The following is a 17,566-nucleotide window of genomic DNA, read 5'->3' on the forward strand; positions in this document are numbered from 1 at the left end:
CCAGTCTATTTGGAGTTCTGTAGGCTTCTTGTATGTTCATGGGCATCTCTTTCTTTAGGTTAAGGAAGCTTTCTTCTATAATTGTGTTGAAGATATTTACTGGCCCATTACATTGAGAGTCTTCACACTCTTCTATACCCATTATCCTTAGGTTTGATCTTCTCATTGCGTCCTGGATTTCCTGGATGTTTTGGGTTAGGAGCTTTTTGCTTTTTGCATTTTCTTTGACTGTTGTGTCAATGTTTTCTAAGGTGTCTTCTGCTCCTGAGATTATCTCTTCTATCTCTTGCATTCTGTTGGTGATGCTTGCATCCACGGCTCCTGATTTCTTTCCTATGTTTTGTATCTCCAGGGTTGTCTCTCTTTCTGATTTCTTTATTGTTTCTATTTCCATTTTTAGGTTCTGGATGGTTTTGCTCATTTCCTTCACCTGTTTGATTGTGTTTTCCTGTAGCTCTTTAAGGGATTTTTGGGTTTCCTCTTTAAGAGCTTCTAGCTTTTTACCTGTGTACTCCTGTATTTCATTGAGGGTGCTATTTATGTCCTTCTTAAGGTCCTGTATCATCATCATGATAAGTGATTTTAGATCTGAATCTTGCTTTTCTGGTGTGATGGTGTGTCCAGGACTTGCTATGGTGGGAGAATTGGGTTCTGATGATGGCAAGTGACCTTGGTTTGTGTTGTTTATTTTCTTATGCTTGCCCCCCGCCCCCGGCCATCTGGTTAACTCTAGTGCTACCTGCCCTTGCTAAATCTGACTGGAGCCTGTCCTTCCTGTGATCCTGGTTGTGTCAGAACTCCTCAGAATCAAGCTAACTCTGTAATCCTGTGATTCTGGGATCCTGGGATCCTGGGCTTGTTAAATCACCTGGGAGTGTGGCTTTCTCTGTGAGTTGTGGGACTGGCTGCAGAGCTTGTGCCCAAGGTCTGCTCAGAACACTAACCTAGACAGACCGGAAGGAACCAGAGTCAGTGGGCTGGTGGAGTTCCTGTGTGCCTGGTCCCGCTGGACCCAGTTACTCCCAGTGTTGGAACAGATGTTGGTTCCTGCTTACCTCTGATCCTGGGTGTGTCAGAGCACCTGGGAGTGGAGCTTCCTCTGGGTGTTGTGGGACTGATATCTAGTGTTTTAATCATCTTAATATGCCATTTTTTTCCAAGTGTGACTTTTGGTATCACAGATCCCTTTTGAAGAGTATATGGAAGGAGAAAGTTAAAAACCATGGTCTGTGGAACTTGGCTTTCTTCCCAGTTTAAAAATCTCATCATACATTTGGGCGTGGTGGCTCAGACTTTTAAGCCTAGTACTTGAGATGCAGATAAAGTTGTATCTCTGTGAGTACAAGGCCAACCTGGTCTACCATAGAGAGTTCCAGGACAGCCAGGGCTATGTAGTAAGACCCTGTCTCAAAAAACCAAATCTCTTTATATGGAATATACTGAACATCTATTATGGTCATGACAGAATCTACCTCTCTTTAGGAGGAGTGGGATTCTAAGGAACAGAATATACAGTATCTGGCCATTAAAAGATTATAATTTGAAGCAATATAGATCTTCTATGTAAAGATCTGATTTCATGATGCCAAGCAGGGAGCAAATTCTTAACCCAAAGTGCCAATAAAATATATAATAATGAGACAAATGATGCTATAGGAGGGGAGATTTATATTTTGCTTGAAAATGTCAGGACCAGGCTGGCGAGATGGCTCAGTGGGTAAGAGCATTGACTGCTCTTCCCAAGGTCCTGAGTTCGGATCCCAGCAACCACATGGTGGCTCACAACCACCCGTAATGAGATCTGACACCCTCTTCTGGTGCATCTGAAGACAGCTGCAATAAATTATGCTGGAGTGAGCAGGCCGGAGCGAGAGGGCTGGATTGAGAGGGCCAGCAGAGGTCCTGAGATCAACAGCAGCCACACACATGATAGCTCAGTGTACTCATGCACATAAAATAAATAAAAATAAATCTTAAAAAAAAAAAAAGAAAAAGTCAGGACTGACTGTGGCAGACAATGTAGTGTGAAGTTGAGTCCACCAAGAGTGGTTTAGGCCAATGTGAATAGGCCAAGTGCTATGTTTAAAAAGGGAATGCTAGGACAGACTTCAGCATGGGAGAAACTGGATTCATCAGTAGAGTCATAAGTAAGTCATAAGAAGATGTAAGTAGAGTCATAATCAGGATGTCCAGCTGAGACTTCTGGAGCCTGGATGCAGAGGGAAAGTAGTATAGCAGTCCTGCTTATCCTTTGGGGTTGGGGAGTTGAAGGAGCAAGATGACAAAAAAAAAAAAAAATGCCATGTGGAGACACTCAACCTCTGTGTTTGGGTTAGATCCTCTGATTATCCATCTGTTTTACTTAAAAAAGAGATCATTTACACTGTGTCAGGCATCTGGTATAGACTGTTCATCAGATTTTACATTGGCTCATTTTATAAGTAATTTATTACATTTATTTCCCCTTTCTTTCCTCAAACCTCTCCAATATACTCCCCTTTGCTCTCTTTCAAATTCATGACATCCTTTTCAATTGTTGTTACCTTTGTGAATAAATACAACCTGTTCAGGCTGTTTAATGCCACTTGCATGTATATGGCTTTAGGGCTGACCATTATTGGATAACTAATTGGTGTACTCTTCTCTGGGGAAGGCTATCTCTCTTGCTCTCAGCATTCCGTATCTGGTAGGCTTTGCATGGATGGGCTTTCCCCAGCCGTGTTAGCATGTCTATTGGAGCTGTTCTTGTTCAGCTCATGCTTTGGCAGCCACACTGGTAAGACTTCATGGGTGAAGCCTCTGGCATTTCTAGGAGACACAATCTTATAGCAAACCCCCTCTCTGTCTCTTATCATCTTTCTGTCCTGTCTTCCACAGTGATCCCTGAGTATAAGGTACAGAAGTTGTGTTATAGATATCTCAGTTGGTACTGGGCTGCACAATTCTGCATTTTGACCTGTTCTGTTTTTCTGTAATGGTCACCGTCTGTTGCACAGAACTTTCTTTGGTGATGGATGAAGAATAAAGTTATCTATAAGTATAAGGACAAATAATTAGAATGTAGTTGTTAGGAATTGTGCTAGTTTAATAGAGTGTCACTTGTAGGTTCTTCTCCAAGACCCATGACTTCACTAGCACTGGGTAGTTGGCTTAGTTTCCCCTGTTGGCCTCTTAAAGTGACACTGCAGAGAAATGGCCTCTCAGTTCTGAGGTGTTACCGTTTCACTGTGTGGACACCAAATTCTATCAGTGGCCACACTTCTTTTTGACAACTTAATTTGGCTTTGTGTCCATCTAGTACAGGAATAGATTTCCAATAAACCAGGTCTAAATTTCGGTTTCATTACAAGTTCTTCTTCCTGTGTTTTCCATTTCATACGCCCTACCTCCCCTTCCTTTGCCTTTGTGTGACTGGGCTATAAATGACACCTCCTCTGCTGTACTTTCCTTTTGGATCAATAAGGAAGGTGATGGCTTTCTTAAGAGCTTAATGTGAAAAAAAATAGCAGTTCAAGTACAGAAATGAAACCACAAAATAGTTAGCCTTGGGGTTTAGTGGCAGCAATCTTGGGCAAGGTTCCATGACCCTAGGGTGAATTGTTTCCTTGCCTGGGCTTTCTGTTCCTCTGCCGTGAGGGGAAAAGCCATCTCCTTCAGAGGATTTTTCCAAGCTCCTGATGCTGATGTCACTAAGAACTGGTGGAGATTGACAGGGAGCAGCAGTTCCAGCCAATAGTGACTTCATCTTTTATGTCTATGGCAAAGCTCCTGGCGAGAGCCTTCTCAGCAAGCTGACTTCCCTCCTGTCCTGGAATTCTGTGACCCACTTTTCTTCTTACTCATGGTCAAGGGAGTGACCTGCTCAACTCACCACACTCTGTGGACTCCTTGTTTACTTTCACCCTGGGGCTGCACTGCCTCTGGAAAGAGCATCATGGTTTAAAGAATCCTGTGGAGCTGGGCAGTGGTGGTGCATGCCTTTAATCCCAGCACTTGGGAGGCAGAGGCAGGTGCATTTCTGAGTTCAAGGCCAGCCTGGTCTACAGAGTAAGTTCCAGGACAGCCAGAGCTACACAGAGAAACCCTGTCTCGAAAAACCAACCAAACAAACAAAGAATCCTGTGGACTTCTTTCAACCAGCTGCAGCCATCTCCCCACCCACCACTTTCTCCATGGCCTTCTGGTACTTTTCTCTTTGTACCTGAATAAGAATTCATCTATTAACTTGCTGGGATGAAGGTCATAAGAAATTGCCCTAACCCACTAGCCGTTGCATATAGCTATCTGACTTGGTCATTCTATCTCCTTGGCAGGTCACTTGCCTCACCTAGTCTCTGCTTCAGTTAAGTTTTATATGTATTAGGGGAAACACTGCCATGGAATCAAGATTTTGTGACTTTATTTCACCCATAAAACCCATTGCTCACTTTTTCACTTTCTCACTTGTATCTTATCTTAGATTTAAGTTTGAAATGAGTTCATTTCTGCAAGTTTAAGCTGTGAGTGAACCTCTTGTGTGCGTGTACCCTGAACATCTCCAAGGACCCTAACAGGTGTTTCTGTTTTCTCTCATGCTGCCCTTACATCTTTATCCTACTGTTCCCTTTGTTTTGGTCCCTAATCATGGCTGGAACCCAGTTTCTTCTCCCTTCTTGCAGTTTGATCTTGTAATCCCCTACCCCTTCTCCTGTCTTAAAAGCTATTGGCTGTGGAGCCATGATTGATGCCTCCCACAGGGTGAAGTTTTATTTTCTGAGTAATGGTTTCTTTTGCAGTTCCAGTGTGGTGGATCCAGTTTCCAGTGCGATTGATATATCCCAGGAAAATACGAGGACTCCAGCTGTGTCTCTGCCCAAGGTAGATTGAACCCAGACAGTTAAAATCTCGTTCTTGGCAGGAGTGCCACTTTTCCCATCATGTTAAAACAAAACAAAATACAGAGATACCTGTAATTCATTGTGTGTACCAGGTGTACATAATCTGGGTGTTTAGTTTAAGAAGTCACTCCTGTGGTGGATAAAGTAGATAATTATTATGTTTGTGTTGCTAAAGGCCCAGCTTTCTTTCTATCCCCCAAAGTTAAACAGTTTAAGAGCAGAAGGGATGGATGGCCTCAGTGCAGAAGAGAGTTCATTGGTCATGCAAAGGACATGAGATTCTTAGCTACCTCTGACTCCAGCTCCAAAGATCCAATGCTTCTGGCCTCTGTGGGCGCCTGCATGCTCACATACCCACCCCCCCATCATATATACATAATTAAACCTTAAAATTGTTTTAAAAAGAGCCAGGTAGTGACAACCCATCATTTAATCCCAGGCCTTGGGATGAGTAGAGAACAGACACAGTAGAACCTCTGTGAGTTCTAGGCCAGCTCAGTCTAGATAGATAGTTCCAGGCCAGTCAAGGAAACATAGTGAGGCTCAGGTGAGAAAGTAAAATGTAAAAATCTTATATTGTATTGCTATTCTTGGGCTATGAAATGTGGCTTGCCAGTTCTACTACGGTTCTTATTTTTAGGCATAGTTTCTCAAATGTCTACTGTAGGTCTGTATCCAGATGGAATTGACTATTTGTAAAACAACAAACAGTAATCATTTATAGTCAGTTGTATTAATATGAAAAATCCGAGGCAGGAATATTGTGAAGCCTAAGCCACTGTGTAGCCTGTGTAGAAAGGCCCTGGCTAAAAACAGCAACAGACCCAGTCTGTATGGTCTTAAGCCTTTGCTGTCAGAGTTGTCCATAACAATGACTGTGAAGCACTTCAAGACCACTAAAGTCATCGTGCAAGTAAATGTCAAAGAACTGTTATCTAATATAGTAAGTCATGTGGTAGGAAGGGCCCTGATAAGAATCTGACCTAATTGGAAACCTAGAATTTCCTTACCCTTGACCAGGTCTTTGCTATCAGTCAGGGTCATTCTTACCAATAAGATGGGCTTCTGATCTAACTCAAAGGCCTTTGGCAATGCATATACTTTATATAATTGTACCTATGTTTTTGGATTATGTATAGTAATTTTATGCTAACTAAACTAAACAGTTGCCCTAAGGCCCAAACATGCCTAGATTGGACTGGTTAAAGCTATCAAGTAGGTGTGCTCATAAGCATTTGCTAATACTGGGTTACTGTTATGACATTTAGACCAAGTTTAATAAACACAATTTTCCCCCAGCAAAGGAAGAATCCATTTGACAGCCCCAGACAGCTGCCAGAGGATCACTCATCACAGCAAACCAAAACCGAGCAGTCGAAAACTGGAAAAGCTGGTTTATTTCAGATTTCAAAAGAGGGTAAATATTATTTTTCTGGCCTAGCTATTTTTATCTCTGTTATCTGTAGACAGGGGGAAATGCTCAGAGTTCCTTTCACTAAAATAACTCCCCGGAGAAAGTGAGAAGTCTTGATGGTCTGCTGCTGCTCTGTCCATTGTCTAGATAGTAGGAACTGCATGTCCGCGCATTCCAGTCCTGGCCTTCCCACTTGTCCTGTGACCTCCGAGCTTCCAGTTCCCTCAGCAGGGACATGGAAAAGTTTTGGCCCAGAGGCATGCAGTCTTTCACATAGTAGTATTTCTTGCATGCCTACCATGGGCCGACACGGTTGTCTATTTAAAAGAAGTTGACAAAAAATTTAAATTTGTTCCAAGAAGAAATGATAAGGCTTTCTGCTCAGGAGCATTTGATCAAGTGTGTGGTTAGACTGAGCGAAGTTTGTCACTTATGGAAGTTTACATACTAGGAAGAGGAAATTCTGTCCCTTCAAAAGCAACTGTAAGATGATATTACTCACTAAAAATTAGTCAAAGATGGGAGACAGTTGGACAGTGATCTAGAGCCTTCAGTTAGCCTGTCTTAATATGTTTCCCATTGGGTACACTTTATAATACACAAATATCATGTAGGAAAAAAAGCCATTGGAGCATGTTAGCTGTTTTTAAACTTTTTTGATAAAACATTAGTTTTAGGTGTTGGGATTTTTATCTTAAATGTTGAATTACTTTTTATGATTTTAATATATGATTTTAAAAGATGGTGTTTATATTTTTCTTTCAGCCTTCTTTGAGAAATTAAAAAAAAACTTTTTTAAAAATTGCTGTATGCATGCTTGGTGCCCTCAGAGTTCAGAAGAGGGCATCAGATTTTCTGGGAACTGGAGTTACAGATGGTTGTGAGCTACCATGTGGATGCTGGGAATTAAACCAAGATCCTCTGTAAAAACTACAAGTGCTTTTAACCACTGAAACATATTTCTAGCCCCTAAAAACTCTATTTTTAAATTTTTATAGTTAGTATAAAGTATCACAAAGCAAATAAATGACAGTAACATTTTCAATCATTTTTATATACAAAAATAATACAAAAAATCTTGTTGTGACATTTTATACATATATTTCATTGTATCTTGCCTGCATTAATTCCTACTGCCTTCCCCCATCCCTCCCACTCCTCCTTAGTTCTCCAACTTGCTGGAAATAACTCCTCTTTAGTCTTCATGTCACATATACACACACATACAAATGCATGTGCACACACATGCACACACATATGTACACATACATGCACATATACCTCTTGATTTCACATAAGAAAAATTATGTGATTTTTTGCTTCTCTCTATATTTTCATTTTGTTTCTCCTTTCTCTTTAATCATCTCTTTACACGTTCATAGTACCTCTTGTACTTTCACATCCCATGTATGCTCACATATAGAGGTCAGAGATCAACTTTGTAGACTTGGTTCTCTCTGTCTATGTGTTGTGGATTTCACATGATTGAACTCAGTTTGCCAGACTTGAGTGGAAAATACCTTTACCCTCTGAACCACCTTACCAGCTTTTGTACATCAATTTTAAGAGAAGACTTTGTTTACAATAATACTTAACAGAATGTACATACAATACTTAAATATGCCTTATTCCCGCACGTGCAGATCCTCCTTCATGGTTAGTATCTGCTACCAGAGTGGTATGTTTTTTTATAACTATGATAGTTATGAAACTTTCATACTTTTCTGTTGCTGTGAAGAGATGCCATGATTTGGAGGCTTGCTTACAGTGACAGAGGGTAAGTTCATGACATCATGGTGGGAGAATGGCAGCAGCCATGATGTTGGCACAGTAGCTGGGAGCTATGCCTTTTTGGAAAGTAGAGGGCAGAAGGAGAGAGGAAGCTAACTGAGAATGAATGGGCTTTTGAAATTTCAAAGTCTATTCCCAGGTACACATCTCCTCCAGCAAGGGCACACCTCCTAATCCTTCCCAAACAGTTTCACCAAGTAGACAGAAAACATTCAAATATATGGGCCCATGCAGGCCACTATCATTCAAACTACTATATCACACAGCACACAGACAAGCTACCTTGAAACATCTCTGTCATCCAGAGTCAATAGTTTACATCAAGGATTCACCCTTGGTATTCTACATTCCATGGTTTTGGACAAATGTTTAATGCCATGTATTGCCACTGTAGTATCATAGAGTAATATTTTTACTGTAAAAGTCATCTGTGTACTAATATACAGGTCTGTAAGTACTTTCCTCATTAGGCTTCCATTATACAACTTCCCTTACTATATTTAATATTTCCATAGTACTTACTGAATGCAGACTAAATTTAGGTCTCCTTTAAATTGTACAGTTGCTCTCCACTTAATATATTATCTAATATGTTTTAATTTTCAGGTGACTTATCAGAATCAAAAGAAAAGCCATCTATTCCAGATTTGCCATGTCAAAAGTTAGAGAAACCAAAGCAACCTGTATCCATGGAACCTGAATATACATGTCATACCAAAGCTCCAATCCCCAAAGCCAGAAAACTGATCTACAAATCAAATGACTTAAAGAAAGATGATAACCAATCTTTTCCTGGACAAAGGAGGGACTCCCTGAATGCAAGAGGAGCTCCAAGAGGGATCCTAAAGCGCAACTCCAGCTCCAGTAGCACGGACTCAGAGACTCTCCGTTTAAATTACAACTTTGATCCGAAAAGCAAAATCATATCACCTGGCCTAACCATCCACGAGAGAATTTCTGAGAAGGAGCATTCTTTAGAAGACGACTCTTCCACAAACTCACTAGAGCCATTAAAGCATGTGAGATTCTCTGCAGTGAAGGATGAACTTCCACAGAGTCCTAGACCTGTCCTCAGCCAGGAAGTGGGAGAATTTACTGTTTTAGAATCTGACAAGTTGCAAAATGGAACTGAAGATGCAGGGGACATAGATGAGTTTCAGGATCACCCAGAGCTCTCCCACAAAAAACCTTTGTCTCTTTGTCAGTCAGTGTCAAGCCCAAGCGTTTCAGAAAGGGAAACAGAGAAGCCGATGTCGTCTGGGTCTGCTCCGAGTGACGAAATCCCTTGTCATTCAGACATTCTACCCACAAGACCTCATTGTGTTGAGAATTCACCCATCATCAATGAACAACAAGACAAATCATCACATTTTACAAAGCTTCAATCAGAATTGTCCAAAAGCCCTTCGGGTAAGAGTTGTCATTGCAGGTTACAAAAGCTGACCTCACCAGACAAGCTGGTGAAATGACCAGGCCAGCCATCCCTGTGGAAGATCAAGGTTTTGGTTAAGCATCCCAGTTACATTTCAAATAGCTGCCATTTGGCGACTTACCTAAACTATCACCATTGCCAAAAGAATCAGGATAGCACAGGGTCTAGCTTATGTTTAATATGAGTTCCATTACAGTTGATACTAAAAATATAAAATACAAAATAAGTGCAGTCAACCAGGCACAGTGGCACAGGCCTTTAGTCTCACCACTTGAGAGGCTAAGGTAGGAGGATCTCTGAGTTCAAAGCCAGCCTGGCCTAGATAGAGAGTTCCAGGAAATCCAGAGCTGTATATAGAAAGACTCTGTACTCTGTTTCAAAAAGAACAACAACAAAAGAAATCACATGCACAAATAACAATGTTTTGAGTTAAACAAAAATGAGTATAGAGAGTAAGTATTAAATAAACTCTGAAATGTTTGCATAGAGTAAACACATCATTATTTTCTAGAAGTAAGCGTGAAACTAGACTGTAAGTACTTTTGAAGGAGTGACCCTCAAACTACCTTCTCATGTCCCCTGTAGGTTTCTTATATCAATCATTCTTGGACCTTGAAAAACATAAATTGAAAATGTAATATTTTGTACTTTCTCCCATCTTAATTATTTCTTCATCTAATCCTGTGATTTTTGTAAAGTCATAAGATTTTAAAATAGCCGTAATCATGTTACCTCTTCTCTTGTTAGTATTAGGTTAATGCTGAAGAACTTTTGCTTAGCCCTGTCATACATGTCTGAGTCACTCCACTCATTAAGAGACAAGGCTCCTTTGTTCTTTGCATATTTAAATTATTTGAATATAATAGAACATTTTAAAAAAATACTAAGTGCTTCTTCAAGTAATCAGATAATTCATGTAAGAAGAACTTACTAATGATTGACCAAACATTAGCAAATAGTCATATGGCATTTACTTAAGCCAGTGGTTCTCAACTTTCCTAATGCTGTGACCTTTTAATACAATTCCTCATGTTGCAGCGATCCCCCAACCATAAAATTATTTTGTTGCTACTTCATACTGTAATTTTGCTACTATTATGAATTGTAACACAAACATCTGACATGTGGGGTATGGGTCTGGACCCACAGGTAAAGAACCACCGACTTAGATGTTTATCTTAAGGATGAAAAAAGTCCAGGGATAATATTTCCCTTTGTTATAATTTATAAGGAGAAAGTGACAAGACTTCCTTGTTCTGAAACTACACCTGCTTCCTCATAGGCTTTCCTTGTAATTTTGTATTTAGTTATTTGTACTGTCAGATTTTATAATCATGATTATTTTCATGATTATTTCAAGAAAATACTGTCAACAAAGCTCTTTTTGATAGGCTAATAGCCTTCCTGATCTCGAAGAGTACCTATATACAAATGTATGCCCATTCACTAAGAGCCCTATTCACTGTTTAATTATTAAAATAATCTATACAAGGTACTAGGGCATTAAAGAACTCCCTATAAATATGTGACTTCTAAGGGCTTGGCTTTAGTTACAAGCTTCAGTGCAATCAAGACTCAGCTTATATTCACAATGAAAAGCAACACAGAATTCTTCAAAGAGAAGGAAATACTACTCACTATTTAAGAAGAATCACACACATACACATTTTTAGAAATTCTCATCTGTGATATTGCTATTCAACAATAACTTTTGCTAACTTGTAGTTATAAACCCTGCCAAAAATTTTAGGTATGTATATAATTCATAAATTGAATTTATACTACCCTGACATTTTAAGATTTACCTTTAATTATGCATTAGAATATTTTGCCTGCTTCTATGTCCACTCAGCATGATCTGCAGGCCAAAAGAAGGTGTCCAATCTCTGAACTGGAGTTACAGATGGCTGTGAGCCACCATGTGGATGCTGGGAATTAAACCCAGGTTCTCTGGAAGATCAGCCAGTGCTCTTAACCACTGAGCCATCTCTAACCCCTACCTGCAAGACTTTGTTATTTTAGCCAAGAGCTTATCACAAATGTTTTCCGAATTATTAAATAGTCTGTAAATAGACATATAATTCTTTAAGACTTTCACAGTTATTGACAAATATTTAATGATACAATGTGTACTTAAGTAAGAAAGCTGATATCTACTATGTATCAGTATTGTGTAAGTCTCTTATGTTTTTGCAATTAGTCAGAGTTGATTAAAATTAAAGACTGAATTTTATAAACCAACATGTTTTTATTGATCTGAAAATGTGGCTGACTGTAAAACATTCAGCTCATCTTATGTTAGAATACTCCTCTCCATGTACTGTGTCGACTCAGCATTTTAAAGAAAAGTCCTAAAGCATATGAGCCTTTACTATTAGCTTAAGTAAATGCCTAGTGAGTTCCTATAAAATGCCTGTGTACCTTGTAATTAAGGCTCAAAAAGAATCTAAACACCCTTTTTTAGACTCCTAGCCATGGCTTAGCTGACAACAAGCAACCAGTTCAGTTGCCTTGGCTTACAGAACTAACTTCAGACTCATGAAACGTAGAAAGGAAATGAGAAACAAAGAAGGAGGCTGCTCTGATTAGAGGGCTAAAACTCCAGCATGCAGCCCAATCACCAGGACAACTGTTAATCAAGATTCCTGGGCCTTGGCTTCAGAGATTTTGATTTAACACATCAGGAGTTAGGCCCAGGAATGTGAAGATTCTCATTTTCTCATCCAAGTGTTCTGGAAAGAATTCATTGTTTAGTCTTACTTGAAAGTTGTTTTGCTAACTCCTGAAATTACTTCAATTTGTGCTTCTTAAAGCTTCCCCTATGGCTTATGACAATCTCCTTTTGGATGAACAAAGTCATAAAGCCAGAATGACATCCATTGCTGGATTTTCAGTTTTATGGAAATATTTGACAGTTGGAGAAAATTAGTACTTAAAGTATATTGTGGGGCAGAATGCAAAGCTCACATGATTTTTAAAACATATAGCATGGACCCCAGTGAAATATTTTAAGTACCTCTCCACAATACTTGAAGGGGTCTGCATTTGTCTTCCTTTCCTATTACAAGGTTTTTTTTTTTTTTTAACAAAATAGTTAATGAGAATATCTTATACTAAACTCCCTGAAAGATGTTGGTATGGGCAGATAATACTGTCAAAAGTTCCCTTTTTAGAAGATAGTATGAATGGCTGAAAAGTGGTCCTGTAAACATTATCTAATTTAGAAAAGCCTTTCTGTGTTACAGATGAACTGACTCAGTGTCTTGAGCCTGAGCCATCACAGACATCAGACTACCATTTTAGAGACCATCGGCAAGGTAAGCCCCCTCTCATGGCTCTCACTGGTCAGACATCCTCACACCTGAGTCCATGTGCTCCAGAGATAAGGAAGACAACTGATGACTCCATATCTAAAGTCCTAGACTGGTTTAACCGAAGTTCTCATACAGAGGACCGTGTGTCATCACTCCAACATCTCCAAGGAACAGATCTCAGGCAGCAAACAGACTCAAAAGCACAGATTAGCAATGCCTTGATGACAGACAACACCTGTCTGAAAGAAGACGACTCAAAGGTCCCAATGTCCACTAAAATTAAGTTGAAGCCTGTGAAGTCTGACTTGGCATTCCAAGAAGAGGAAGATATGCCGGTTTCTGAAACTTGTAAAGACAGCGATGCACTTCTCAAGTCTAACTCCGAGAATTTGTCCCAACAAGACACCCTCAAGGAAGGCCCAGATACACTGCAACGATCTGAAAGCTACAGAGTCCCAAGTCGCAGGAATGAAAACATGGGTGGTAGCCAAGGTTCAGAGAGCACTGGAGAAGGAGTGGGGAACCTTCCTGCAGACAGTGACTACCTGCTCAAAGCTCTGAAAAGATCTGATTCAGAAGCCCAAGCCCCATGGAACACTAAGCATCCTGGAAGCTTAGGTAAAGAGGAAACCAAGTTCCATGTGCCTCAAAAAAGTAAGGGGAACACACATATAAATGCTGACTCTTCGGTAATTGTCCTAGGTTCTATTTTAAAAGATGATGCAGAGAGGAAAAGCAAAACCAGAAATACTTCCCTCCTAAAACCTTCCCTAAAGACAGAGAATAGTGCATTGCCCTTTGGGGCTGCCGACAGTGGATCTTCTTGGAAGAAGCCTGAGGACCAAGAAGAAGCCAGTGAGGATCCCAAGAACCAAGTGCTGAGAGAGAAATACAAGCGAGTGAGCGACAGAATAGCTTTTTGGGAAGGAGGCAGAGCTGGTGCTAAGTTCAAGGCACCACAACTCACATCTGCTTGCAGCCAGGAGCCTTCTGCTACAGCACACCAGCCCATGAAGTCACAAGTCATGTCCCTGGGTAGTTTATCTTCAGGCCAGAGTGACTGCAGTCAAGTCACAGCTAAACAAGTGGTCTTTGATGGGGATGACCAAACACCCCATCTCACTCATTTTAATTCCTCAAATAAACCTGAACCAAACAGGCCCTCGATATCCGTTCTATCCAAAAATCATCCTTTAGGTAACCAGTCTGAAAAAGTAACTCTACTTCAAACTATGAGGGATGAAATACACTCTTCTTTGGAGACAGAAAGGTGTGTGATTGATAAATCAAATGGCAACTTCAAAGTTCTGTCCCTAAGAGAAAGAATGGATGAACCCAATATAGAACAAGTCTATAATCACTCTCAGTTTGAGAATCTGAGAAAGTTTTGGGACCTGGGAGATAATGTAAATAGTAAACATAATAATGAGAATAATACTGCAACAAACAAAGAAACTTCTGTGTCATTGAATGGCCAGAAATCCAAGGAGTTTAATACCATGAAATTATCAAGAGAAAAGACCCATGAAGTAGAAGAAGGAAGACATTTTAGGCCAGGAAATGTTATAGCTACTGAAGAGACAGAGAAATTAAACTTTAAGTGCATGCTTCAAGTACCACCAGATGAAACCATATTTCCACAAAATATACCCCCAAAGATCATTTATCAGTTGGGAGGAAATGAGTCTGCAAAGGAAAATGAAGGAAAAAATACGGAATGCTTTGTTACTTCGGTGATTAAAAAGGCTTGCTCGGATCAAGAGATTCAAGAATCCATAGCAAAAACAAGCATTTTGCCTAACATCTCTAAAGACACATTCAATGACAGGTTACAGAAGCTGCTGGCAGAAGCCACATCACCAGCAAGCCAGACTTCTGGCAAGAAAGTTCATGGACAGCAAGCACTCAAAGCGGGTGTTTCTGAAAATGGGACAGGGCCCCAAAAGAAAAGTTTTGCCAAGGATGAGGAAGAAGTTGCAGGGTTTAAGAAGAGCCCCAAAGAACCCCAAAGAAGAAATCAACAAGACTGTAGTACAGACAAACTCCTGAAGGAAGCAACCAGAACTCCATTGACTCCCTTGCCATCCCTGCAGGAACCTGTTACTAGTAGACCCATCTCCCCGCCTAAAGATGACCTATTGTTTGAAAAGTGGATAAAAGAGAATCACAGACCTTCAGCGTATCAGAGAGAGATAACAGCTCCTTTGGCAGGTACAGCTCTCACCCAGAAGGACAAACATTGTGACATAGAAGGTATGCTTCAGTTGGCTGCCGAAGGGTCTCCTCCACTGGCTCAGCCTTCCCATTCTTTTGAGGGAGTTTCCAGTTCTCCAGCAGATGTGCCTTTATCTTGGGATGCTCGCCTTCGATCCCAGGATGGCGCATTGCCTTCTCAGAGGGAAATTTCGGAGGCTATAGAGAAAGTTGTTCTTCCCTCCAAACCGGCAGTGACTGATGTAAATGCCATGTTACAGAAGCTACTTAGGGAAGCTGGAGAAGTGGACACCAAGCTCCCTGAAAGAGAGCAAACAGCAGATATACCCTCAAGTCCTCAGAGAGTGAGTCCCCTATGGGCTGTTCCAGGCCCTGTTGTTCCAAATAAGGACTTCCATTCTTTTTGCACAGTTTCTGATACAACTCATGAAGGATGGTCTCACTTATCTGCCAGAATGTCACCATCAACACATGCCACTATGTCACCCACTTCTACGGTAACTCAGTCTGGCCAGGAGTTACTTCAGGAAGTGGCAGAAACAGTGAGGGAAATGGTCATTCAGCCCAAGTCAGAGCACCCTGAATTCAAGGCTGGCTTGGAAAAACTACTGAAGGAAACACTACAAACTTCCCTGCCAAAAGATGAAAAGGATACAGTGACTATTTCTCCATCAGCCTTAACAGGTAGTTGTGAGATGTCCCATCAACTTGCTTCTGAATTCCATCCTTCAGAAATACAAGAAACTGTAGAGAAGGCTGAGGCTCCATCAGTAACTGAGAGTATTTTTGATGTTGGTCTTGAGAAACTTCTTAAGGAGTTGTTCGAAGGGCCTTGTCAGCTCCAGGTGTCAGGGAAAAGATACAATTTGGAGAAGCAGCCTTCGCAGGTAGAGCAAGCAGGGCTCATGGTGGAAATACCCCATCTTTTTTTAGATGGCTCAGGAGCCTCTAAAATGAAGGTCAAGTGTAATGTTTTAGAATCTCAAATCAGCCAGTGTGATAAACAATTAGGAGGAGATGAAGCTGTGACTGGTCCATTGATAGATGTCCAGGGTTACAAAAGTGGGTTTGAGGTCCCCGAATGCTCACAACTTTATGAAGACCATAAAATAGAGACCATTGAAACTATACAATTTGTGGAGGACAGAGGCAGAGAAAAGGTCATTGCAAGAGAAACACAGGCTTCCCAGGAACCAGGCTTTGAAGAAGCTCCTAAAGAGATGAGGGTGTCCAGAAACAAGCACTCCATTGTTCTCTTGGAAACAAAAGGAAAGGCTACAGAAACACGTGAAATTAAATCAGTACTAGCAACACCATATATGAGACAAGAGAAAGAACGAGGACCAGAGGCATGCTCTGAATCTGAGTTTTCAGATAGGAACACCAGCTTTAATGGGGAGAACTGGAGAAATACCTCCAGTGAGTGTTTGAGAATTTTTACTCTGTGAAGGGTCTGCTTAATGAGATACATGTGTAAAGGGTGACTTTTTAAAGATTGGGGTCATCTTGATATTGCTCCATAATAATACTCTTCTTTTTTTAGTTCTCCCAAACATTTAATTAGAAAAATCCACTTTATCTAGTTTCTTTATTTGGATAATTTGATTAAAAACAGCTTTTTTCACAAGGCTGTGTTTCAGAATCATCCCATTGAATCTATAAAACTGTTAGATTCCAGCAGTATTTTTAAATAACTTTTTCTTTTTAGATTTTCTTTTTAGATTTAGATCCTTTAAGACACATAAGCTAGTTGTTTTCCTGAAAACAATTAAAATTTCTCAACTAGCACTCCTCACAGACATCTCTAGTAAAAGTCACAGTGAGAAAATACCACAAATGGACAGAAAGTCAGCATTTATGGTCAATGCATTGGTGCACTTAGCATCTAAGGCCAAATATAAGGCAGCAACTTCCCTTCCCTCAGATACCTGTGCTGTGTGTCCCCCACTCCCACCCCATGTTTCTTTCCTCCCCCCTTCCATTTTCTTGCAAGAACATTTTCCCCTTCTCAAATATGTTTTTAGCCAGATGAGGTCACCTGATGCTACCTAAGGGCATTGCCTGGCCCGGCTGCCTCAGCTAAATTTTGAAAGCTTTTACTGGATGGCTACACTCGTCTGAGTGCACTGTTGGTTCTGCTTTCAATCCAGCCATAAAACATAGGGCTTGGCTTGGATTGATGTTGATCAACTCCTGGGCATTTTGGCAGAAAAACCCCAGAGCAAATTGGAATGGGAAGTTACTGGATTGGAACAATGAGGCAGAGGAGGATGTTCTCTGGCAAGGTCGTTTTAACCAAAGCTGCTCAACTGCAGTTGATCATCTTCCTTGTGGTTTAATAGTGTCAATGGAACTAGATGAGCTTTACTGAGTGGCTGACTCACGAGGTGTCAGGGTTTTTTGTTTTGTTTTTTGTTTGTTTGTTTTGGGGTTTTGTTGTTGTTGTTGTTGTTGTTGTTGTTGTTTTGTAAGCAGCTATAGCATCTTTTCTTGACCACTGACCAAAGGATCCATATGGGATCCC

At 40.5% G+C, this 17,566-nt stretch overlaps 1 protein-coding gene across 17 annotated transcripts in view; it reads left to right on the forward strand.

The window, feature by feature from the left end:
- Nucleotides 1–17,566, forward strand: part of Sytl2 (synaptotagmin like 2) — a 147,235-nt gene that overhangs the window by 102,252 nt on the left and 27,417 nt on the right. For 9 of the 17 annotated variants that reach the window (XM_031387318.1, XM_031387317.1, XM_031387319.1 and 6 more), the window contains 4 exons: nucleotides 4,776–4,857; nucleotides 6,177–6,294; nucleotides 8,689–9,492; nucleotides 12,760–16,461. In XM_031387318.1, coding sequence (XP_031243178.1) covers nucleotides 4,776–4,857; nucleotides 6,177–6,294; nucleotides 8,689–9,492; nucleotides 12,760–16,461 — 4,706 coding nt within the window. The remainder of the gene's footprint in view (nucleotides 1–4,775; nucleotides 4,858–6,176; nucleotides 6,295–8,688; nucleotides 9,493–12,759; nucleotides 16,462–17,566) is intronic. The other 8 variants (XM_031387333.1, XM_031387332.1, XM_031387330.1 and 5 more) reach the window with 2 other exon arrangements.

This window comes from Mastomys coucha, unplaced genomic scaffold, assembly GCF_008632895.1.
Source record: "Mastomys coucha isolate ucsf_1 unplaced genomic scaffold, UCSF_Mcou_1 pScaffold21, whole genome shotgun sequence".
NCBI lineage: Eukaryota > Metazoa > Chordata > Mammalia > Rodentia > Muridae > Mastomys > Mastomys coucha.